The following is a 25,006-nucleotide window of genomic DNA, read 5'->3' as shown; positions in this document are numbered from 1 at the left end:
AACAACACCCATCCCATCAACCATAGGCTCCCCCTCTTTTCTGGTCTATTTATCTCAGCCCCCACACCCGATGCACTCCAGCATGTCTCCAGTCTCAGCTCACATTCAAGATCTCATTGCAGTACTGTCAGTGGGGCACACCTGATGATGCTGCCAGTGGTGCATAGTTGCTGGTCTATGATTAGCAGGCAGCTCTCTTCTGTGGGACTTTGTGTGTCTGATGGCAGGAGTCCCACCTCAAGCCAGTTATCATCCAGTTGGCTGTTTAATTCGTGCCACACAAATGCCATGCAATGATCATTTCCAACAAGAAAGAGTCTAATCATTGCCCCTTGACATTCAATGGTATCACCATCACTGAATCCCCCACTATCAACATCTTTGGGGCTACCACTGAAATGGTCTGACCATATAAAATCTGTGGCTGCAAGAGTGAGTTAGAGGTTTGGAATCTTACGGGGAGTAACTTGCATCCTGTCTTCCCAAACCTGTCCACCATCGACAAGTCAGGTGTGTGATGGAATGTTCCCTACTTGCCTGGATGGGTGTAGTTCCAGGAACACTTAAGATGCTTGACACCATCCATGAACAAAGCAGCCTACTCAATTCAAATCACATCCACAAACATCCACTCCCTCCACCACTGATGCTCAGGAGCAGCAGTGTGTACTATGTAGAAGATGCACTGCAGAAATTCACCAAGGATCCTTACAGAGTACCTTCCAAACCTATGACCATCTTGAAAGACAAGTCACCTGCAATTCTAATCAGCGAAGCCATCAAGAGAGAAGACCAAATGAGTCAAATTCCCTTGTGTTTGGAAGAATGAGAGCTGATCTCATTGAAAAGCATGCAATTCTGATAGAGTTTGAAAAACTACAGATATATGGGGACACCATCACCTGCAAGTTTCCCTCCAAGCCACTCACCATCCTGCGTTGGAATTATCACACCAAAGTATGTAACTCCCTCCCTAATGGCATTATGGGTCAACTCACACCAAACATACTGCAGTGGTTCAAAAAGGCTGGGTCAAAATCCTGTGACTCCCTTTTTAATGGAACTGTGGATCAACCTGCAGCAACAGTTCAACAAGGCAGCTCATTACCACCTTCTCTACAGCAACTAGGCAATAAATGTTGGCCCAACCAGTGATACTCACAGCCCATGACAGAATTAAACAAAAGACTATGGGGTAGCTGCCTGGAACAGGGTATGCTCCCAGCTGCAGCACCTGAATTTCCAGCTGGATATGGGTGTAAAGGAATTAAGGTGCCCCATTAAATGCAGCCTGAAAACTCTTTGCTCACTCACTCTACGTACAGCCCCATTAGTGCACCGGTCACAATACAGATACTGATCTATTGTATCATTCACTAGCTTCACTGTCTGGTCCCTATACCTTCTTCCTTCCCTATAGACTTATATATTTTTTTCCCTAAACTCTTTGTACCTCGCATGTCGCCACTTATCTTGAGGTATTAAATATTTTCTGGCATGACTTCCCGACTCCAAGCTCTTGTCCAGTCACTGTCAACAGATTTATATTCCATTATTAGTGCAAATGGTCTGCAGAATCTGGCAGAAACTGGCCTTGAGGAATGATGATAATCATTGTGGACACAAATCACATTCGTTTGAAATGAGAACCTCTGCAGCTTCCAGTCACCTGCAATTCTAATCAGCGAAGCCATCAGGAGAGAAGACCAAATGAGTCAAATTCCCTTGTGTTTGGAAGAATGAGAGCTGATCTCATTGAAAAGCATGCAATTCTGATAGAGTTTGAAAAACTACAGGCTGAGAGGTTGGATTGAGATGTTAACATTCAGCGTTTAAAGATCCACAATAAAGATTCTACCATTGGAAAAGGAATTGCTTCACTCCAAGGTTTGCGAATTGTTTGGAATTTTCTATTCATGAGAGCTGAGACTTGAATGTAGTCAAGACAGGGGGTGATTTTTTTGTGTCTTAAGTCATGTAGGGAAAGGGTCAGAATGGAGAGTTGAGGTAGAAGGCAAATGAAGATCACTGGCAGAGCAGATTTGAGAGGCTTTCCAAAATAGGCTCCAATTTATCTCACAGTCATAGAGATTTTGCAGCGCAGAAAAAGGCCCTTCAGCCCATCGTATCTGCACTGGTTATCAAGCATCTGTCTATGCCAATCCCATTTTCAAGCATTTAGCCTTTTTGCTATGATGTTTCATGTGCTCATCTGAATACATCTTAAATTTGAAGAGTGATCTCACCTCTGTCACCTTTTCAGGCAGTAAGCTCTAGATGGTCACCATCCTCTAGGTGAAAATCTTCATCTTCAAATCCCCTCTACGTCCTGCTTTTTGCCTGTGGTTTTTCATCCTTTCCCCACGTGGAAAGGTTTCTCCCTATCCACCATGTCTAGACCCCTCATAACTTAGTACATCTCTCTTAGTACATCTGTGCTGTAGGTTAATTGATTGAAAATTGATTAAGCCAAAGAATACAGGTTTTGTGGATTGAAACATTTGGCCTTTCTGTCTGCTGCAAGTACCTCAAATATGTACAAGGTGACTTGGTCAATATGACAAAGTGCAGATTGCAATTGAGTTCCCAACTCAGATTTCAGGAGTTCCTGTCACCTGAACGTTAACCTCCAACTATTGTGCCCAGACAAGCAAACCCCCCTCCCCCTTTCTCCAAACTTCATAACTGAAAAGGTAAAAGTGGTGAAATACTGGAGGAAAGTGTTCTTTTTCTGAATGCTGTATGACTTTTCACCTGGTTTTCAGTCATGGCTGCATTCGGGGATTAAATTTCAGTTTGTGGAATTTCCCGGGAAGTTGTAGGAAGTTTGACACCCTATCATCGCTAAACTAAAAACAGAAAATGCTGGAAAAACTCTGCAGGTCTGGCAACGTCTGTGGACAGAGACACAGAGTTAATGATTTGCAATTCAAGGAAGAAGACTCAAAACGTTAATTCTGTCTCTCTCCAGATCTGCTGAATATCTCCAGCATTTTCTGCTTTTGTTTCAGATCCCCAACATCCGGAGTATTTTGTTTTTATCAGAAGTTCTGAAATGCTAACTTTGCTCAGAGCCTGATCGAGAAAGCTGGCGTCTGGAAGAGGTGCGGTGTCTATTGAGAGTCACACCTCACCCAACTCTTGGCCTTGCTGTTAACCCCATTCTCCCATGTCACCCTCCATGTGGCCCTCTTCCACCATTGCTCACCCAATGGCTTCGGATGGAGCTCCGAACTTGGACTTTGTGAGGAGGCAGATAGCCTCATTTCTGCAGCACTTTCTGGGGACCTGAATCTTTGACACTCACACTGAAGACGTTAAATGTCTCAGTGACTCTTATTTTGGTTGGCTCTTCTTAAAAAAAGTGTGTCAAGGCTCTAAGCCCAGCAGGAAAGTCACTCCCCACTAATATAACCATTAAATCCAACCCATAATCTATGAAATGCATACACTTCCTCTGACACCATCTCTCGAGGAGCAGTTTAATTTTTGATGCCCCCATTTCAAAGCTTGCTCAACATTGAAGCAGTAAATGTGTTGAAACATTCAAAAGTAGAAAAATAGCAGTAGACCGTTCAGCCCTTTGAACCTGTTTCATCATTCAAGGTGACTGTTAATGATCTTCTAAATCCAATGTCATACTTGCACTCTGTTCCCACATCCATTTAACCTCTCGAAATCTATCTCTTTCTTAAACATTTTCAATGTCTTGTCTCCACAGCCTCCAGTGGTAGAGAATTCAATAAGTTCGCCATCCTCTGAGTGAAGAAATTGCCCCTTGTTGTACTCCTACCCTATACCCTAACACCGTGAACAATGTTCCCTTTCAGCAGTGCAAATGTGTGCACTGTCTAGAGGTTGCAACATGTTGGCTTCTGATTCTATATGTGCACCTCAGAGCTGTGCACAGTGGCAGGAAATGGGACAGCGAATGTTGACTGTGACCCCTTCTTCTGGATCCGTTTCAGAGACAACACCTTTGATGCAACTGCAGTCTGTCCAGTGAGAGCTGATCCCAGTCTTTCACATCCCGGCACAGACTCAGTTCTAAGGTCCTTTAGGGAGGGAAGTCTGCCATCTTCGCCTGGTTTAGTCACGAGACCCACAACATAGTGGTTGAATGCTAATTTCTCTCTGAAATGAGCAAACAGTGACTTCTAACATATGATGGTCTTGTTGGCAACTTCCACAATCCATACAAGAATAAAACTAAATTGAGCCTATTATTCCTCATGCGCCAAATATATCATCCCAGGAATAAGTGCAAGAGTAGGCCCTTCAGCCCTTCGAACCTGATCAGGTGATCATCCAACTCAGTCCTCTGTTCCCACTTTCTCCCCATACCTTTTGATCCCTTGGCCCAAATCTACCTCATTAAAACATTCAGTCTTTTGGTCTCAACCACTTTCTGTGATGGAGAATTCCATAGACTCACCACTCATCACTCTCTAGGTGAAGATATTTCTCCCCATCTTCAGGCCTTGAATATGAAGGATGAGGACATTTGAAACTACTCGAGGATTGCTTTGTTGGCCAATTATTTTATAATTCTTTAAACAAATTAATTTGAGTCCCTTGTTGTCTGAACTTCTGTAGTGGGGTGACCAGACCTTAAATAAACTCAACCTTTAGTATTTATTTCCATCTAACATAAAATGCTCTGCAAAACAAAATTTAATTATATGTCAATTTTGGCTCATTTGTTATCACTCTGATTCAGAAGTTTGTGAGCTTGACTTCCACTTCAGGATGTAAGCCCACAAATTAAACTTGGGGCCCCTGCACAGTACAAAGGTTTCTGCTGCATTGCCAGAGGTGCTTTTTCTGAGATAAGCTGTTAAATAAAATCCCCAAGCAATTGCCCAGGTAAATCTAAAAGGTCCCATGCCTGTTCAAACCAAGGAACAGCAGAAGAATTATTTCTGGGTGTCCTGGCCAAGCGTTATCCCTCAATTAACATCAGTAAAATTGATTAGTCATTGAGATAATACAGCACGATAACAGACCCTTCAATCCAACTCATCCATGCCAACTAGATATCCTAAATTAACCAAGTCCCATTTACCAGCATTTGGCCCATATCCCTCTAAACTCTTCCCACTCATATACACATCCAGATGCCTTTTGAATGTTGGAGTTAAACCCACCTCCACCACTTCCACTGGCAGGTCATTCCATACACACACCACGCTCTGTGTGAAAAAGTTGCCCCTTAGGTCCCTTTTAGATTGTTTGCCTCTCACCTTAAACACATGGCCTCTAATCTTGGACTCCTCCTTTCCCCCGCCCCCCCCTTCCCCCAAGGCTATTCGCCCTACCCATGTCCCTCATGATTTTATAAACCTCGATAAGGTCACCTCTCAGCCTCCAACGCTGCAGGGAAAATAGCCCAAGCCTGCTCTGCCTCTTCCTATAGCTCAAACCCTCAAACCCTGGCAATAACTTTGTAAATCTTTGCTGAATCCTTTCGAGTTTATTGGTTACTGTCGCATTACTGTTTATGGAAGCTTCCTGTGTGTGAACTGGCTGCTGTATTCGTACATTACAACAGTGATTGTACCTTAAAAACACTGTAACACCCTCTGAGATATCTCATAAAAGGAGTTTCTTAAGCCAATTATACATGATCAGAGCAAGAACATAAGAATTAGGAGCAGGAGTAGGCCGTCTGGCCCTTCGAGCCTGCTCTGCCTTTCAATAAAATCATGATCTTTTCATGGACTCAGATTCACTTACTTGCGCTCTCACCATATCCTTTAATTCCTTTATTGTTCAGAAAAGCATCTACCTTAGCTTTAAAAACTTTTACTGAAGTAGCGTCAACGACTTCACTTGACAAGGAATTCTATATCTTAACAGCCCTCTGGATAAAGAAGTTCCTTCTCAATTCAGTCCTAAATCTGTTCCCTCTAATTTTGAGGCTATGCCCTCTTGTCCTAGTTTCACCTACTAGTGGAAACATCCTCTCTACTTTTATCTTATCTATTTCCTTCATAATTTTATGTTTCTATAAGATTCCTCCTCATTCTTAATTCGAATGAGTATAATCCCGGTCTATTCAATCTCTCCTCGTAAGCCAACCCCCTTAAATCCGGAATCAACCTAGTGAACCTCCTCTGCCCCCCCCTCCAGTGCCAGTACATCCTTTCTCAAGTAAGGAGGCCAAAACTGCGCACAGTACTCCAGGTGTGGCCTCACCAGCACCCTAAACAGCTGCAATGTAACCACTCTGTTTTTAAACTCAATCCCTTAGCAATGAAGGACAAAATCCATTTGCCTTCCTAATTACTTATTGTCCCTGCAGACCAGCCTTCTGTGGTTCATGCACAAATTCACCCAGGTCCCTCTGCATAGCAGCATGCTGCAACCTTTTACCATTCAAGTAATAAACCTTCTTACTGTTACTCCTACCAAAATGGATGACTTCATATTTATTAATATTGTATCCCATCTGCCGGACCTTTGCCCATTCACTCAAACTATGTGTTCCTCTGCAAAGTTTTCCAGTCCTCTGCACACTTTGCTCTGCCACTCAACTTAGTGTCATGTGCAATCTTTGCCACACTACACATGGTCCCCAACTCCCAATCATCTACATAAATTGGGAATAATTGCAGTGCCAAAACTGATGCATGAGGCACACTACTAGTCACTGATTGCCAGACAGAATAGCACTCATTTATCCCCACTCTTTGCTTCAAAAACTATACTGAAAGCTGTTGACCATAATCTCTAGCCAGGACACAACCTAATGACTTTAATTTAATGACTTTAATTTTCCTCATTTACTTGCATCAACATGGTGGCCCTAATAAATTTCAGATGAGACTACATTCACTGGTTTCCTCTGTGAGTTCATAAAGATCACACGTGCAATGCTCCAAAGCATTGGTACTGGGGAGAAAGGTATTGGGTAGAAAGGTACTGGGGAGAAAGTCCAAAACCTCCAATCTGCTGTATTGCACTAATCCAGACTTTGTTTAAATTAGCGATTTAGTTAAGGACAAAAAAAACACAGAAATTGAAAGATCCGGCATTCATTTATTCCAATATTATACTTTTATAAACTTCCTTTCTTTAAAAAGAAACATATTTCAGACACTGAGAGGTGAGAACCATATTGTTTTTTTTGGAAGAAAATACAAGAGACAATAAAGTACTGTGTTTAGAATTTTAACATTAGGTTTTACTGTCACATGTACTCAAGTACATCAGTGCAGGAGTACACTGAAATGTGTACAATGTTGCCATGCAAGGCACCATCTTAGGTATAAAGTACCCAGGTACAAATCTGAGGCACTAAAATAGATTAGGTACAAAAATAAAGAAATAAAGAAAAAAGTTATAAACTCTAAATTACAGTTCATCATAGTATAAATTAGGAAGATAAAGAAATAAAGTTAATAGATAAATGTTACAGTTCTTCTATAGCCTACAGTTTTTTGACACCATGGGCTTTATTCATGTGGTCTCACTCTCCCATCAGTACTGGGCCCAAGATCTGTGACAGGCTGACCGCACTGGGCCCCAGTCCACTGGCCAACCCCTCTGAGTCCCAAGCCTGTCAGCTGCTCTGCTCTGGCCAGCCAACTGCTGGCCACCTCACTCTGCACTGGCCTGCCAACTGCTGGCTGTCCTTGTTAGTTTGGGCCTACTGATAGCTGGCTGTCCCACTCTGCTTTGGCCTGCTGATCGCTGGCTGCCTTGCTTGGTTCAGGCTTACTGACTGCTGGCCATCCCGCCCTACCCTACCCTGCCAACCAGTGGCTGCCCCATTCGATTCGGGCCTACTGATTGCTGGCCGCCCTGCTCCGCTCCAACTCTGCTATGGCCTGCTCCACGCCGGCCCATTGCCCCACTCAGAGCCCTCAGCTGCTGCAGTGCTGCCACTCCTTTCACAAGTCAAGGTAAGTTAAAAGAAAGCACAAAAAAAATTAAAAAGGAAAAGGAAAATAACGAAAAATAAAAGGGGATCAGGTATAAAAGACGAGCCCTGGGCTGGGCCTGGACGCTGCCTACTCTGCCGCTGCCCTATTCTAAATGGGAGTAGTTTAGTTTGGGAAACATGATCAACATGGATGAATTGGAATCTATGGTGGTATGGAAGATGCAACATATATTTTTATAAAGTACTCTGATCAGGCAGTTGGAGGCAGCCAATTAACAGACTGAGTTTTTTTTCAATTGTACAGAAATCTAAAGCACAGAAAGAGGCCATTCAGCTAATCAGGTCTATATTAGTGTTTATATATCCACTGGTCTTCTTCTAGTTGTATTTTCATAATCTTCAAATCCTACCTTCACAATCTTCTGTTCCTGTCTCCCATATGTTTATCCACTTCACCTTAAAATGTATTATAGCTGTTTGTCGTAGTTTCTCTATGAAGTAGCAAGTTTCTAACCACGGTAAGGGAGTGAGAGCAGTTTCTCCTTGATTCCTTAACATATTTGTTAGTGATTATCTTTTGTTTACAGCACCTAGTTTTGAACACCCCAAAAAATGGAAACAGCAACCCACCCAGTCTCCTTCAATAGCACTGTAATATATATACCACCCAGAAGGTAAGGGCAGCAGAGACATAAGAGCCCTACCACCACCTGCAGGTTCCTACCCCATTCCCTTGTACAGTAGCGTCATTCCCGTTGGGTCAAAATCCTGGAACCACAGCCCTAACAGCATTAGGAGGTTACTACTTCCCAAGGACTGCAGTTCAAGAAGGCAGCTCACCACCAACTTTCTCAAGAGATGGGCAATAATTGTTGAGCTAGACAGCGATATCCACATCCCTTGAATGAAAAACAAACTTTGGTCAAGATCTGTCATGCCAAGTACTTCCATAATTTTGAAGAATTCTATCAGAGCCCTCAGCCTTCTGTTATCTAGAGAAAAGGACTGCAGTCTGTCCAGTCTGCCTGATATGCTTTGGTTCTGGTGTTATCCATGTGAATATTTCTTTTGCATCTTCTCTGGTTCCTTTATATCCTTGATGTAACTTTGAGACCAGGGCCGGGTGACCTAACCAAGATTCAGTGTATGTTCAAAACTTACTGTGCTACTTCCTGCTCAAGTATGGATTTGAGGTACATACATGGTTATAATTTCTTGGGCACCCAGGCCCGGATTTTGAAGGCTGTGGTGCTATTTTTATACATTATGTTGTATATAAACTGTATAAATGATATGTTCAGAGGCAAGCAGAATTAACATCAGCACAAGGCTATGAAAAGTCATCGAGCTGGAACATTGAGCAGCATTTAATTGAGGCATTGGCGGGCTTGTGCATCAGCTTGATTGGCAAACGTCCCAAGCTACCATCTTTAGATGAACCATGTGCTACTTAAGCTGATGGACCAGCAGCAGGCTTTGCCTGGGATCAAAGGAACCCCCCGCACCAGTTGTAGAAGTCTCATTAAGCAGAGCTCAGCAGCTCTCATGGTGCTGATAGGTGCCAAGGAGGTGTAGTGGCTGATAATGGCATTGCACCTGGAGAGGTCAAGAATCAGTGTTTGATCCCAGGTTGAAAGGAGGTTACCGAAGAGGGTCATAGGGAAGGATGGGCTGGCAAAATGGCCAGATGATGGGTCTCCACAGGAACTCCCTTTCTGGTGCTGGGTCACTCAATCAATGAGTGCCTGACAACAGATAAACATGGAACCCCTACCTAATGAAGGAGCGGTGCTCTGAAAGCTAGTGCTTCCAATTAAACCTGTTGGACTATAACTTGGTGTTCTGTGATTTTTAACATGGGCGTGGTGGCAGGGAGCGGCACATGGCACAGTGATTAGCACTGCTGACTCACAGCGCCAGAGACCTGGGTTCAATTCCTGCCTCAAGCGACTGACTGTGTGGAGTTTGCACATTCTCCCTGTGTCTGCGTGAGTTTCCTCCGGGTGCTCCAGTTTCCTCCAACAGTCCAAAAAATGTGCAGGTGAGGTGAATTGGCCAGGCTAAATTGCCCTTAGTGTTAGGTGAATGGGTAAATGTCGGGGAATGGGTCTGGGTGAGTTGCGCTTCGGCGGGTCAGTGTGAACTTGCATTTCCACACTGTAATTAATCTAATCAAACCCCTACAATAGAGATAAAGGCCATTCAGCCCATCAAGTCTGCACTAACTCACCAAAGAGCATCCCACCCTATCACACAACATCGTATTTCCCAAGGCTAATCCACCAACCTGCACCGTGCTGGAGACTGCTGGGCAAATTTAGCACCCAGCCTGGTACCTTTGAACTGTGGGAGAAATCCAGAGCATCCAGCCGAACCCCATGCAGACATGGGGGAGAACATGCAAACACCCAAGATAGAACTGAACCTGTATCGAGGCGCTGTGAGGCAGCAGTGCTAACCACTGAGCTCCTGTTGCCACCCAACACCCTGCATAGGAGACTGCTGTGGACAATCTATTTGCTCCTCCCAGCAGGCAGGATGATGCTGTTTCGTGGATATTGATTGGTTGAATAAGCTCCTCTGCTTGTAATGGGATGGGAAGGGTTGGGAGGTGTCCTGGTTCAGGCTTCACTTTGTTGGGGGCTGGAAGGTGACAGGATTCCCACCTGCTGTGCTTCCACCTGATGAATTACCTCCTTCTAGCACAAACCCTGCCCTGTAAGATGGTATTAACTTCCCCCTCCATTAGCTAGGTTTCTCGGCCCACACGCTGAGGTTTTCCTGAATCTTCTCCTGTTTCGGGTGGAAAGTGTCTATTGTATCTTGACAATTTGTGGTGGTTGTAAGCTCACGTTGAATGGGGTGGGGGGGGCTTCTTTCTTTTGCAGGCTCTGATCCTGGTGAACAACAAAATCGGCACAGTGCACCCCAAGGCCTTCGCACCCCTGGTGAAGTTGCAGAGACTTTACTTGTCCAAGAACCTGCTGAAAGAAATCCCAGCCAACATGCCCTCATCACTGCATGAACTCCGCATCCATGAGAATGAAATCACCAAAGTGAAGAAGAATGCATTTGACAATCTATCGCAGGTGTACGCCTTAGGTATATCTTACTGCCACCCTGAACCCCGAGATTTGACTCAACACCAAGCCAATTCTAGTGAACCACCTCCTCCTTTCATTGGCACTGAATGTATTCCCTTCTGTTGATGATGATGGTTAAAAGGTTGGGAGTGGTTAAGAGGTGGTTAACCCACTTTAGCTGCCACATTGCAGGAATTCTATCAAACTCTTACTGTTTGGTTTTAACTCATGGAATCATAGAGATATACAGCATGGAAACAACTTGTCCAAACCGACCAGATATCCTAAATTAACCTAGTTCCATTTGCCAGCACTTGGCCTATATTTCTCTAAACCCTCCCTATTCATGTACCCATGCAGATGCCTTTTAAATGTTGCAATTTTACTGGCCTCCACCACTTTCTCTGGTAGCTCATTCCATGCAAGCACCACCCTCTGTGTGAAAAAGTTGCCCCTTTGGTCCCTTTTAAGTCTTTGCCCTCTCACTCTAAACCTATGCCCTCTGGTTCTGGACTCCCCTACCTCAGGGAAAAGACCGTGTCTATTTACCCTCTCCATGGCCCTCATGATTTTATAAACTCCTGAGATCAGTGATTAAAAGTCATGAGACTTTTAATAGGCACTCCCAGTTGGTATGGTTCCAAACTGGGAATGCAGATCGGTAAAATATAGTACTCACCCCCCCTATACCCGCGGGGGATACATTCTAAGACCTACTGCGGATGCCTAAAACCACGGATAGTAACAAACCCATTCATGTAAATGGGAAATTTACCTCCCCGGCAGCTTCCAGTCCCTGGGTTTGGAATTTTCCATGTAATATGTTCGGGCTGCGGTAAACCACGGGTGACTGAAACAACGGTAACTGGACCCGCGGATACAGGGGTTGCCCTGTAATCCCATTGGAATCTCATTGAAACATAAAAACCTCGAAACTAGGAGCATGAGTAGGCCACTTGGCTGTTCAAGCCTGCTCTGCCAAACAATATGATCCTATCTGATCATCCAACTCCAAGCCTGTTCCTACTTCTCCCCATACTTTTTGATTCTTGAAGCTCCAAGTGCCACATCTAACTCCTTCTTGAAATCAGACGTTTTGCTGTCAACTGCTCTCTGTGGTCATAGATTCCACAGGCCCACCATTCTCTGGATGAAGAAATTTCTCTTCGTCTCAGTCCTAAATGGTTTACCCCATTAATCCTGTGACCCCTGGTTCTGGACTCCCATGCCTTCAGGAACATCTTTCCTGCATCAGCCAATCTAGCCCTGTTAGCATTTTATAGGTTTCTATGAGATTATCCCTTATTTGCCTAAACTCGAGTGAATATAATCCTGCATCAACTACTCCTTGTACATCAACTCTACCATCTCAGGAGGTACTGTATTGTATTGTATGTATGTATGAACTTTGAAACTGTTCTGTATTCAGTAAGATCTCTGTCCCTCTTTCAAGGTCATTTCTGTGCTTGTTGTGCTTGGAGATGAAGCATGTTAAGAAGGCATACAGTGTGTTAGCTTTTATTGGGAGAGGGATTGAGTTTCGGAACCATGGGTTCATGCTGCAGCTTTATAAAACTCTGGTGCGGCCACATTTGGAACATTGTGTACAGTTCTGGTCACCGCATTATAGAAAGATGTGGAAGCTTTGGAAAGGGTTCAGAGGAGACTTCTAGGATGTTTCCTGGAATGGAGGGAAGGTCTTACGAGGAAAGGCTGATGGACTTGAGGCTGTTTTCGTTAGAGAGAAGAAGGTTGAGAAGCGACTTAATTGAGACAGAAAAGATAATCAGAGGGTCAGATAGGTTGGACAGTGAGAGCCTTTTTCCTCAGATGGCAATGGCTAGCACAAGGGGACATAGCTTTAAATTGAGGGGTGATAGATGTAGGACAGGTGTCAGACAGTAGTAGGGTTGTGGAATGCACTGCCTATAACAGTAGCAGATTCACCAACATTAAATGGTCATTGGATGGGCATATGAACGAGAATGGAATAGCGTAGGTTAGATGGGCTTCAGATTGGTTCCAAAGGTTGTCGCTGTAATGTTCTATGTTCTATGTGGTGTCCACTGACACAATCAAGGCCTTCTGTGGCTGATAGATACAACAGTCAATTGAGTACATTAGGAGAAAGAGAGGACTGCATATGCTGGAGATCAGAGTCAAAAAGTGTGGTGCTGGAAAAGCAGCATCCGAGGAGCAGGAAAGTTGCCATTTTGAGCAAAAGCTTTTCATCTGCTTATGCTCAAAACATTGACTCTCCTGCTCCTTGAATGCTGCCTGACCAGTTGTGCTTTTCCAGCACTTGACTTTTTGGCTTGAGTACATTAGGAATTACTAATAAAGACATGTTAATTAATCTGGTTAATTTAAGTGTTGAATATTGGTTTACATTAACATGTCCTTTAAGGCTGCTAGCACCTTCTTCATTTGGCTTATTTGTTTCAATTTGTTTTTATTTGATTTAATCTGATTAATTGTTAAGTGTGTGATTTAAAAGAATTTCAATAAGATCATAACTGTTTGGGGTCTTAACCCCATAAAGCCTTGACTCCTTTATCTGTCAAAAGTCTATTGAATTCTGTCTTAAGTAAATTCAATAATCCAGTTTTTGCTGTTTCCAGGGAAAAGAGAACTTCACAGACTAACAACCCACTGAGAGAAAAATATTCTCATCCCTATCTTAAAAGGGAGACTTGTTGTGAAACAGAGTCTCTGGTGCAGAAGGCATCATTCTCCCAATAGCAACTCTATCACAATCTCGCATGTTTCAAAATAAACTGTTTAAAGGAATTTTTAAAAATAGCTTCATTCTCTGTACCCCAATGCTAAGTAATATTCCAACTGCCTCTGTTTGAGGGTAAGTATAATGAAAGTGAACTCCCACACTGCTGGCCCTGAGTATGATGCATGGAGGACTGGATACATTATGGCTAGCCCCAAAGTGGGAGTGGAGTCCAATCTTAAAGGCAGGGGCTGGAAATTTTTTCATTGAATTGCTTGAACCCAGCCTGGTCTCACCAGCCAGCTAGTGGAAGAGCTTCCTTACATTGAGGAATGACCATCCACATAGGAATTATTAATAACATCTGTCTCATCACTTCTCATTCTCCTCCTCTCCAGAATAAAGAACAGTCTTCCTCATAACTCAACCATTCTACATTCAGTGCTATCAGCCACGACCTGACTCCTCCACTGTCTTTCTGTGGATAGAAGAGCTAAGAAGTAAATTAACTTTGAGCTAAATGAATGGCAGAAGAACCTCAAGGGGCTGAATGGCCTTCTCATTCCCCTAACAATCCTACATCATGGAATTAAGATTTTTATGTTTTTTTAATTCATTCATGGGATGGGGGCATTGCTGGCTAGGCCAGTATTTATTGCCCCTCCCTAATTGTCCAGAGGGCATTTAAAAGTCAATCACATTGCTGTGGGTCTAGAGTCACATGTAGGCCAGACCAGGTAAGGATGGCAGTTTCTTTCCCTGATGGACATTAATGAATCAGATGGATTTTTCCGACAATAGACAATGGATTCATGGTCATCATTAGACTCTTAATTCCAAATTTTTTTTTGTTGAAATCAAATCCCACCACCTGCATTGGCAGGATTCAGACCCGGGTTCCCGGAATACTACCCAGGCCTCTGGATTAAAAACCCAGTGGTAATACCATAATGCCATTGCCCCCCATTATGGATCATTGGTCCGTTGTATCCTCAATGTTGGTTCATTTTCACCAAGTCAAAATACAAAGCATTTTTGGACATAGTTCCTTATATTAAAACTGAGCCATCTGGTACTTGAATCAAATTATATAATTGGAATGTGCTGCCTCAACAAGTGATGGAAGCAGATTAAATAGGGAATCTTACAGGGCTGTAAGGTATAAATAAAGGTGATCATGATATAGTGGTAATGACATTGCACTAGTGCTAACAGTGTGGAAACATACCTTTGAATCCCATCCTGGCAAATAGTGAAACTTTGAGATGGTACAGTGGCTCAGTGGTTCACACTGTACCCAAGTTTGATTCCGTTGGGTAACTGTCTGTGTGGAATTTGAACATTGTTTGCATGCATTTCTATTTGGTGCTCTGGTTTCCTCCCACTGTCCAAAATTGGAGTGACCATGCTAAATTGTCCCATGGTGCCTAGAGATGTGCAGATTAGGTGAGTCAGCATGGAAAATATGGGGATAGAGTGAGAATAGGTGGGAAGTGTTCAGAAGCTCAGTGCAAACTAGATGGGGCAAACAGCCTCTTTCTGCACTATAGGTATTCTATATCTGAGAGAAAGGGGAAATTTGAAGGGCTGTCGGAAATAATCAGAGTTTTCAATGTTCAGTCACAGGATTATTGGGCTGAGTGGTCTCCTTCTGTGTTGTAAGACATGGTGATCCTAACATTTCTTTTCATTTTCTTCACCTCTAACCCAACAGAAATGGGCAGCAACCCTTTGAAAAATTCAGGTATTGACGGTGGTGCCTTTAATGGATTGAAAAAGCTTTCTTTCATTCGACTGTCGGATGCAGCCCTCACAGCTATTCCCAAAGGTAATGCGCAAATTAAGCAGAGCAGATTGGCAAAGAAACCCCTTTACTGAGCACAGTGGGACATGTGCATCCTGCCAGTCCCACCCTGAGCTTGTGGTGTGGCAAGCCATAGGTGTGTCTGTTATCGATTAAGGACTTTGGCAAATCAATCAGAAGTTATTAAGCCACGACCATCATTGTTCTTCCTTAGCTCAGATCAAGCTGGGGTGGGGGAACTCATCGTGCTGAAACAAAAGGATACATCTCTTTAATAATGTAAATAGGGAGAGGCTGTTAACAGCAGCAGGAAATGGATAACTGGAGAATATAGAATTAAAATCATTGGCAAAAGTACCAAAGTGGGAGATAAGGAGAATATTTACATTCATATCAGGTTCTGGTGAACTGCAGTTTTGTTCTGTTTATTCATTTGATGTTGGCATTGCTGGCATTTATTGCTCATCTCTAATTAGCCTTGAGAAAGTTAGTCCATGATTCAAAACAAACCATTTCATGTATTTTTGCTAGTTTCATTTTCTCCCTCCCCTCCACCTCTTCCCACACCCATACCATGTAATATTTCAAACCCCACAGTTGGAGGAGTAGTCCATGAGGTGTTCATGAAGAACAATCCATGAGTTGTAGCTACACCCTTTGTGCTGTTAGAGAGGAAGTTCCAGCATCTTGACCCAGTGACAGTATAGGAATGAGGATATAGTTCCAAGTGAGGATAGTGGATGGCTAAGAGGGAAATGTGCCAATGGTAATGCTCCCATGTATCTGCTGCCCTTGTCCCTCTCAGTAAGAGATGTCATGGGTTTGGACAGTACTGTCTGAGGAGCCTTGGTGAGTTGAAATGTACTGACAGAAGCAGATTCAATGACAATTATCAAGAAAACTTTGGATAGATACATTAAAAGGAAATACTTGCAGGTCTAAGGTGTTAAAAACAAGGGAATGGGATTAATTGGATAGCTCTTTCAGAGAGATACCACAGTATAATGAGCTGATTAGCTTTCCTTGGTGCTATATAACTATGATTGTAACACTTTATCATGTAGTGAAGATAACTCACAGTAAATAAAATTACTTATGCTAATATGATCGGATAGATGAAGAACATGCTGATCCATTTGTCAATGTTATGGTTTAAAGTGGACACTATTTTAAGTGGTTAACATCACCAGAGAAATGCTAGGCATAGGAATCACTCGAACATTTTGAGTGTTAGTTTTGAGAATGCTCATTTCTCACCTTGCATCCATCTGTGTGATATTTGTACAAAGTCATAAGAGTCATAGAGATGTACAGCATAGAGAGTCAATGTCATAATTTACAATTTCACACTCTTAAAGTGACAACATGCCTTTTGGAACATGCACACAGATCCTTTAACACTCCAATGCAGGGAATGATACGTGCAGGGCTTTTAAATGATCCAATTAATGATAACATTGCTTAAATCTGTGAGGGGTGATTCAACAGGCCTGACAGTTCCCAGAAGGAAGGGAGCATATCTCGATGAACCATAGGCTTCCCCCAATGATTACCTGAGTTATATTCCCAGTGGTAAGCACTTCATCCTGCTGGAGGGCAGGATTATGGAATTATGTAGTCCCTGTAATACTTTAAGGTCGCAGAGAGTACCTTAGTGATTTATGGCAACTCCTGCATGGTTTATTTTGACTAACCTCTTATCCCTTTCCCACACCCACCCTTTACACCAGGTCTTCCAGCATCTCTATCTGAAATTCATCTTGATGGCAACAAAATCACTCGGGTCAAAGCTGATTCGCTGAAGGGTCTGAAGAATCTGGTCAGGTAAGTGAAGCTCATTGTCTTTCTGTCTCTTTGATCTTGTCCAGTCCCATCAACCCTTCCAGATGTCTTCACTCCCCCAATCATATGCTAAAATCCAATGCTAAAATCCCTGATTTTAATCAGACCATCATTGGAGATTGTGACTTCAGTTGCCTAGACCCTATTTGCCAACATAAACCTTCATTTCTTTCACCTCCAATATACCATGGCTGCACTGTGTACTATCTACAAGATGAACTGTAGCAACTCAGCAAGAGTCCTTCGAAAGCACCTGCCATACTTATGTTCTGTACTATCAAGAAAGACAAGGTGGTGCATGTATGGGGACACCACTATTTACAAGGTGATCTTCAATCCACACATCATCCTGTTCTCTCAATGTGACTGGGTTAAAATTCAGAATTTCCTCCCTAAAAACACTGTGAGTTTACCTACTCCAGTGGATTACAGCCGTTAGGAGGTAAGAATTAACTAGGAGAAGAAAACCTTGCTAAGAGTAGACCATGGGCCCCCAGGACATGAAATATATCAGGAGATAATGAGGGCATGTAAAATAGGTAGTATATTAATCATGGGTGACTTTAATGTTCATGCAGATTGGTAAAATCAAATTAGCAAAGGTAGCCATAATAAGAATTAACACAGCATATCAGGGCAATTTCTAGAATAATATGTCATTGATCTAAGCAGGGTTCAGGCTATTTTGGATCTTGTGATGTATAGTGAAATAGGTTTAATGAATGATCTCAGAATAAAAGATTCCTGAGGGAAAGTGACCAGAACATGGTAGAATTTGGAAGTGAGAAACCTGGGTCAGTAACAATTGTGCTAAACTTAAATAAGACTAATTTCATAGAGATAAAGGCAGATTTGACTGGAGTGGACTGGGAATGGTGTTCACCGAAAAGATGGCAGAGATTTAAGAAAATAGTCGTGACTTCCATCAAAGATATAAACTAGTGAGGAAGAAAAATTCGAGAAAGGGAACACACTGACCATAGTTAACCAATGAAGTTAAGAATAGGATCAAATTGAAAGAAAAAAACATACAATATGGGAAAGATTTATGGTAAGCCAGAGGACTGGGAACTTTTTAAAAGCCAAACGAAAGCCCAAACATAATAAAGAGGGAGAAAGCAGCAGCACAGAGAGACTTGGAGTTCCTTGTGAATGAATCACAAAAGTTAGTTTCCAAGTTCAATGGGCAATTGAGAAGTCAAGAAAAACAAATAGCCTTCATTTCAAAGTGAACTGAATATAAAAAACTGGGAGCTCTTGCTATAGCTTTACGAGGCATTACTCAGACCACAGCTAGAATACTGTGTACAATTTTTGGCCCCTTATCTAAGGAAAGATATACCAGCATTAAATGCAGTCCAGAGATAGCTCAATAGGCTGATTCTGGATATGGAGGGCTTTTCTTATGAGAAGAGGTTGAAACTCACTGGAGTTTAGACGAATGAGAGGGAACTAAAACATATAAGATTCTTAGAGGGCTTGACAGGCTAGGTGCAGAGATGATGTTTACCTTATGGAAGAGTCCAGGGTAAGAGACCACAATCTCATGGTTAGGGGTTCGCCCCATTTAAGACAGTGCTGAGGAAGAAATTCTTCTAAGTGTTGGACATCTGTGCAATTCTTTCTGTTGAGGCTGAGTCAAGCATAGTTAAAGCTGAGACAGATTTTTAGTCACTAATGGAATCAAGGATCATGGGAATAAGGTATCTAAGTGGAGTTGAAGATTATCAGATCTACCATTATCTCATTGAATGGCAGAGCACATTCAATGGCCTGAAACGTCGATTCTCCTGCTCCTTGGATGCTGCCTGACCTGCTGCGCTTTTCCAGCAACACATTTTCAGCTCTGATCTCCAGCATCTGCAGTCCTCACTTTCTCCTGACAAAAGGGTCAAGGTTCTGTTGACTCTGACAACTGACTCTGTGGGAGCTGGATCACTGTCGAGGACCCTCCATGTGTAAATAAAAGGGTGACTTGGATGACCAGCCTCAGTGGACTTATTTCAGTCACAAGCTGAAATTTTGGTGTCGCGAACTCTGACAGCAGAACTCAGAAACACCATTAATCCTGAAGCTGATAACAATTGAGCTAATTATTCTACCTAGTCACATTTCATTCAACTAAACAATTTAACTTCTGGAATTGTACAGTGATTGCAGATTGCTTCATGAAATGGTGATTTAAAAATAAAATTTAGAATCATGTTGATCATAATTATTGGACTTTCTTTTAAGGTTTTTGTGACCTACTTGATGGAGGTATTTCTCCCTCTCCCAAGCTCTAATCAGTGTTCTTCCTATTCCCCACTGCTCACTGAGGGGTCATGACAGTCTTCAAACCTGGAAATGGCGCCATGGTGGTAAAAGGCTTGGGAAGTGCTATATAAAGGCAAACCCACATGGGTCTGCTTGTATGCTCCCAGAGCAGAGGTCTCCTTAAAGGCACCCTGTGCCAGAATGAAGGACCCGGCATAGGAAATTGGTTTCTGCTGAGAGCCACCCCTCTGCCGTTACTGCTAAATCTCAATCCCTCTCACCTGACCCTTGAGTAGATGTAGAAGCCACTGATGGCACTACTGAACAATAAGCAGCTGTCAGCTTCTGGGCAGGAGCCATGGTGGGTGCAGGATTTTCTGGGGCCCTTGAGTTTGGAGGAGAGCTGCCCCAGTCCAGCTAAGTGCCTGGTTTTACTAATGGGTGATGTAGGGCTCCGACCAGATTTGACCCATTTCCATCCATAGAGCCACAATGCATAGATTTAGGTCATTCAGCCCACTGGGTCCATCTACAATGCATGGTCTGCTTTCTCAACTTATCCTTACAGGCAAGAAACCTTGCCTGTCAAAACATTTTTTTTTGTTCATGGGCTTTGGTCCAGCATTTGTTGGCCATCATTTATTAACTTTGAGCTGAATGGTTTACTAAACCATTTCGGAGGGCAGTTGAGAGTCATCCATATTGATGTGGGTCTGGAGTCACATGTCGGCCAGGCCAGGTAAGGATGGTGGATTTCTGTCCTTGTAGAACTTTAGTGAATCAGATAGGTTTTTAACAACAATCAATGGGTGGTTACATAGGTATTATTGAACTCACTTTTAATTTCAGGTAAAATTCAAATTACACTATTTGCCAGAGTGGGATTCAAACAATACCCATTATGCCACCATCTGCAGCCTGGGAGTTGATGCAACTCTGTTAACACCAGATCCTAAGGGTCTGACTGGGCTTAGGCATGAATGATAATCCCCAGCGCAGAAACAAAACACTGTGGTTGCTGGAAACCTGAAATAAAATCAGAAAATATGCAAATTTTTGAGCAGAAACATAGGAGACTCCAAGGAAAGACTTTTTTTGTGGTGAGTGCTAATGGCCTGGAATTCACTGATGACAAGGTCGTAGTAAGCAGGAACAATCAATTACTTCAAAAGAAAATTGAATGAGATTAAACATGTAGGGCTGCAGGGATAGGACAGTAAAACATTGGACTGCCTGGATTGCTCCACAGCAGAGGCTTGATGAGCTAAATAGCCTTTCTCTACGGTAATGACGCTGTGATTCTATGTCAGGCAGCTTCTGTGGACAGAGAAACAAAGTTGATGTTTCAGGTCAATGGATAACTTTTGTGACCAATTAAACAACCTGAAACTTTAACTTTGTTTCCCTCTTCACAGATGCGCTGCTGTTTCCAGCATTATTTCCCCTTATTATTAACGATAGTGGCTGATTAGTTATCAACTTCAGACCTTCTGATCTGATTTACTCCTACCATTGCAGACTGGGCTTGAGTTTCAATGAGATTTTCAGTGTGGATAATGGCTCACTAGACAATGCACCGTACCTGAGGGAACTTCACATGGACAACAACGCCCTCATCAAAGTGCCAGCTGGCTTGGCTGACCATCGGTTTATCCAGGTATGTAGTAAACGGCATGTCCAACAGTGGTATATTTGTTTTGACGATCCTGTGTTTAAACAGTTTATGTTCTTTGGTTTTTTTTATTAAACTGACCATAATTTTTAAAAGGGATATTTAAAGAAAATTTTCTTCACTTGAATCAGGTACACTTTCCATAGCACTGCCTTGGCCAATTCAAGTTCATTTACCAGCAGCCTTTCCTCATTGTTGTTCCCTTTGAAATTTGGCATTCTTGCATTTGTCCTGATGGATGCAAGGTGAAATGCTTCGACAGTGCCTGTCTAGTTTTCATTGCTACTCATTTTTTTTTAGAATGTTAATTCTCAAGATATGATGGTGACCAGCATCTTTTGGGATTTATTCTCTATCCTGAGTTAAGAAATGGAAGTAAGGGGTAGACCATTCGGTCCCTCGTATCTGCTTCACTATTCAACATGATCATGGCTTCAACTCCACATTCCCATTCATTCCCAGGGATATCCCATCATTACAACTGAATGGTTTGTTGGGCCATTTCCTGGGATATTAAATACAGGCAAGTGGGAATAGTTTAGGTTGGGAAACTTGGTTGGCATGGGCGAGTTGCACCAAAGGGTTTGTTTCCATGCTGTATTACTTTATGATTCTATGACTCAAACCTATTGTTGTAGAGTCACATGTAGAGCAGACTGGGCTCAGACAGCAGCTTTTCTTCCAAAGGATGATTGGGCTTGGGCAATAGGCAGCGTCAGTCTTGTTATTCCTTAAGGCATACCTTGATATTTCCACATCAGTGACTCAGGATTCAAAAGATCTTTCCCCTGAAGTTGTGGATTAATTCTTCATGCAAGGTGTCAGCTATCACTCAGCGGGTAGGATGGTTCTAGGGATAGTTCTGTTACATGGATAGACTGGAGAAACTGGGTTGTTGTCCTTGGAGAAGGAAGAATGCTGACTGTATCCAACAATCCTATGCTTGTAAAACATACTACACTGTTCAACATGAGTTGTGATTCTGCAATTGGACAACATTTACTGGATAATCCTGTGCAAAGACATATACTGACATCTAATTTAGGGTTGTCCATCCGGTTCCTAGTGTAATGCACCATCGTGGACTACAAGTTATAAATATTAATATATACAGGTCCTGCTGTTTGCAGACTGAAAGAACTTGTATAAGGACTATACGTATTTTAACTCAGTAAAATAGGTGACAGACATTCATTTATTACTCAAGGCAATGCATTGACCAATCAGAATTGACTGGCCCGTTTTAAAGTTTAAACAAAGCCTGGCAGTTAACTGTCAATCAGCATTAATGGTGGCATTCTGCATGACAATACCTTTGCCAGTGAGAGACCAATTTGCAAACCAATCAACATTCTTCTCTCATGCAGTATACATGGTGGATTTCCCCTTGATTAGATATTTCTTGCAAAATGTCCAGAAATGGAAAGTATAATTGACAAAATGTATCTCTTTTCAGCAATAAGAAGGAAGTGTTGAGAAGAGATTTGATAGAGTGTTCAAAATTGTAACGGGCCAGGAGAGAGCAGATAGGGAAAAGCAATTCCATATTTGTGTGGAGTCGAAAACCAGAGGATAACCAATTTTAAGGAGCTTGGCAAAAGAACCAATATGTCCATGAGGAGTAATATTTCTACCCTGTGAGTAGGTTGGATCCAGATTGCACCATCTGAGAATGTGGAGGAGGCAGATTGAATCACAAAACAATAATAGATAAGGACTATCACAACCAAGGTCATAGACTCATCGAGTTTAACTAGCTCTACAGGCATGATGGGCTGAATGGCTTCCTTCTGTGATGAAGGATGAAATAACTGCAAAGAGGCTGGTACCCCGTCACCAAGTCACTCTTTATTTACACGGGTACAGTACACTGCCTATAGCCAGCCAGCTCGGAGTTAGTCCCTGAAGTGAGGAAATTCTCTGAATTCCCTGTTTAAATCGTTCAGCCAGGGTTCCCTGATTGACCCAGATTAACAACCCCAATCGAGGATCTCACAGTCAGTAAGATCCACCTGATTCAATCACTACAAAAGTCTTCTATGATTCTAGGTAGATGCATTTGATGACTTGACCACCTTTAGACTCTCAATCAAGATTGTTATAATAAAGTCTCCAGCACAGAAAAAAAAGACCATTCAGCCCAAGTATGTGCTAGTCACAAACAAGCATCTTAACACATTTCATTATCATTCTCTCATTGCTGGTATGGAAGCAAATTATGCATCTTGGATGACAACATTTCAGGGAAAAAAAACATATTGCATTTGTAGTCTGGGGATGTTTAAAGAAATGCTGTTTTGTTTCCATTTTGCTAATTGCTGTCTTTGCCAACATTTCCTTTACCCCCCTACAGGTGGTGTATCTCCATAACAACCTGATCTCAGCAGTGGGCGTTAATGACTTCTGTGGGCTCGATTACTATGCAAAGAAGAACCTGTATTCGGGGATTAGCCTCTTCAATAACCCTGTCCCATACTGGGAGATCCAGCCAATTACTTTCCGCTGTGCCACGAATCGCGCAGCCATCCAGCTCGGCAACTTTAAGTAAAACATTTTCCAGTTGGCGAGGAGGAGAATTCGCATGCAGTGCTGAGTACCCCTTGTACAATTTAAAGCAATAAAAACTAAATAAGACCAAACATTCCCAAGAGCTGCCTGGAGGTGCAAGCCTACATCTGACCAAACAGAAAAGGTGCTACTAAAATACCTTCATTATCTTCCTGACCTAAATATAGAAACGAGCATTTTCGCAAGCTTTTATTTCCCAGCCGTACACTTACTCCTAGAGGCACTAGTGTGTTTCATGTTCCAAATGAACCCCTCCCATCAGCCAGTAATTTATTATCCATTGCTTACAGTGACCTGTCAGCCACATCCTGTGGCTAACCATTCCTTGTCCACCCTCTGAGGGAGGTGTATTGCTAAATATCACACTGTTCGCTTTTCTAAGTGATGACCCCCCAGCCAAATTCTTCAACGTTTCCTTGGAAATGCTTCTTGTCTGGTTCCTGGGGAAAGCCTTTGTGTATTGGGTGGGGTCAGGGAGGCAAGGGGAAGAGACGGTTTGATTGATTGAAGTTTGTGGCTCTCCCATTCTTTGCAAACTGTATGTATCATAAGCAGCATGTTGGTGCTCATCTGGTTAAAATGAGAACTATACAAAAATATATCATAAGCTCCACTTCTGGTCTCATCGGAATCATTCTTTTCAACTACAACTTGCATTTATAGAGCACCTCTAATGTAACAGAGTACCTCAAGGCACCTCACAGGATCATTGTAAAACAAAATGCAAAACCAAGCCATGTTTTTTGCAATTAGGGGAGATGACCAGGAGCTTGGTCAAAGAGGTAGGTCTTAAATAGAGTCTTCAAGGAACGAAGTAAAGCAGAGAGGCAGTAGGTTGGTACTACAGTGCTTGGCTCCTATAAGCAGCTGAAGATATCCAATGGTGGAGCAATTAAAATTAAGGAGGCTGAAGAGAAAATGACAGGGATTGGTGGAGGCAAAGCGATGGAGAGATCTGAAAGTAATGACAAGAATGTGAACATTGCTTGACCGGTGTAGATGATCAAGGACAGGGACATCCTAAAAGTGACCAGGACCCAAAGGGTCTGTTTCCATGCTGTATGACTCCATGACTTGGTGTGAGGTAATTCACAGGTAGCAGAGTTCATGATTATGACAGATAGAACATGGGAGTTGTGTGAGTATGAGCAGGGTGAATGTGTTCACAGCT

General features: G+C 42.6%; 1 protein-coding gene across 2 annotated transcripts in view; it reads left to right on the top strand.

Moving 5' to 3' along the window:
- Positions 1–24,448, top strand: part of LOC132824869 (decorin-like) — a 73,368-nt gene extending 48,920 nt beyond the window's left edge. For both annotated transcript variants that reach the window (XM_060839679.1, XM_060839678.1), the window contains 5 exons: positions 10,777–10,990; positions 15,408–15,521; positions 17,228–17,321; positions 21,114–21,252; positions 23,621–24,448. In XM_060839679.1, the coding sequence (XP_060695662.1) occupies positions 10,777–10,990; positions 15,408–15,521; positions 17,228–17,321; positions 21,114–21,252; positions 23,621–23,815 (756 nt within the window). In that variant the 3' untranslated portion in view covers positions 23,816–24,448. The remainder of the gene's footprint in view (positions 1–10,776; positions 10,991–15,407; positions 15,522–17,227; positions 17,322–21,113; positions 21,253–23,620) is intronic.
- The last annotated feature ends 558 nt before the right edge of the window (positions 24,449–25,006 follow it).

Source organism: Hemiscyllium ocellatum, chromosome 19, assembly GCF_020745735.1.
Source record: "Hemiscyllium ocellatum isolate sHemOce1 chromosome 19, sHemOce1.pat.X.cur, whole genome shotgun sequence".
In the NCBI taxonomy this organism is placed as follows: Eukaryota; Metazoa; Chordata; class Chondrichthyes; order Orectolobiformes; family Hemiscylliidae; genus Hemiscyllium; species Hemiscyllium ocellatum.
Note: the sequence above shows the minus strand (reverse complement) of the source record. Positions and strands in the feature narration are given on the sequence as shown.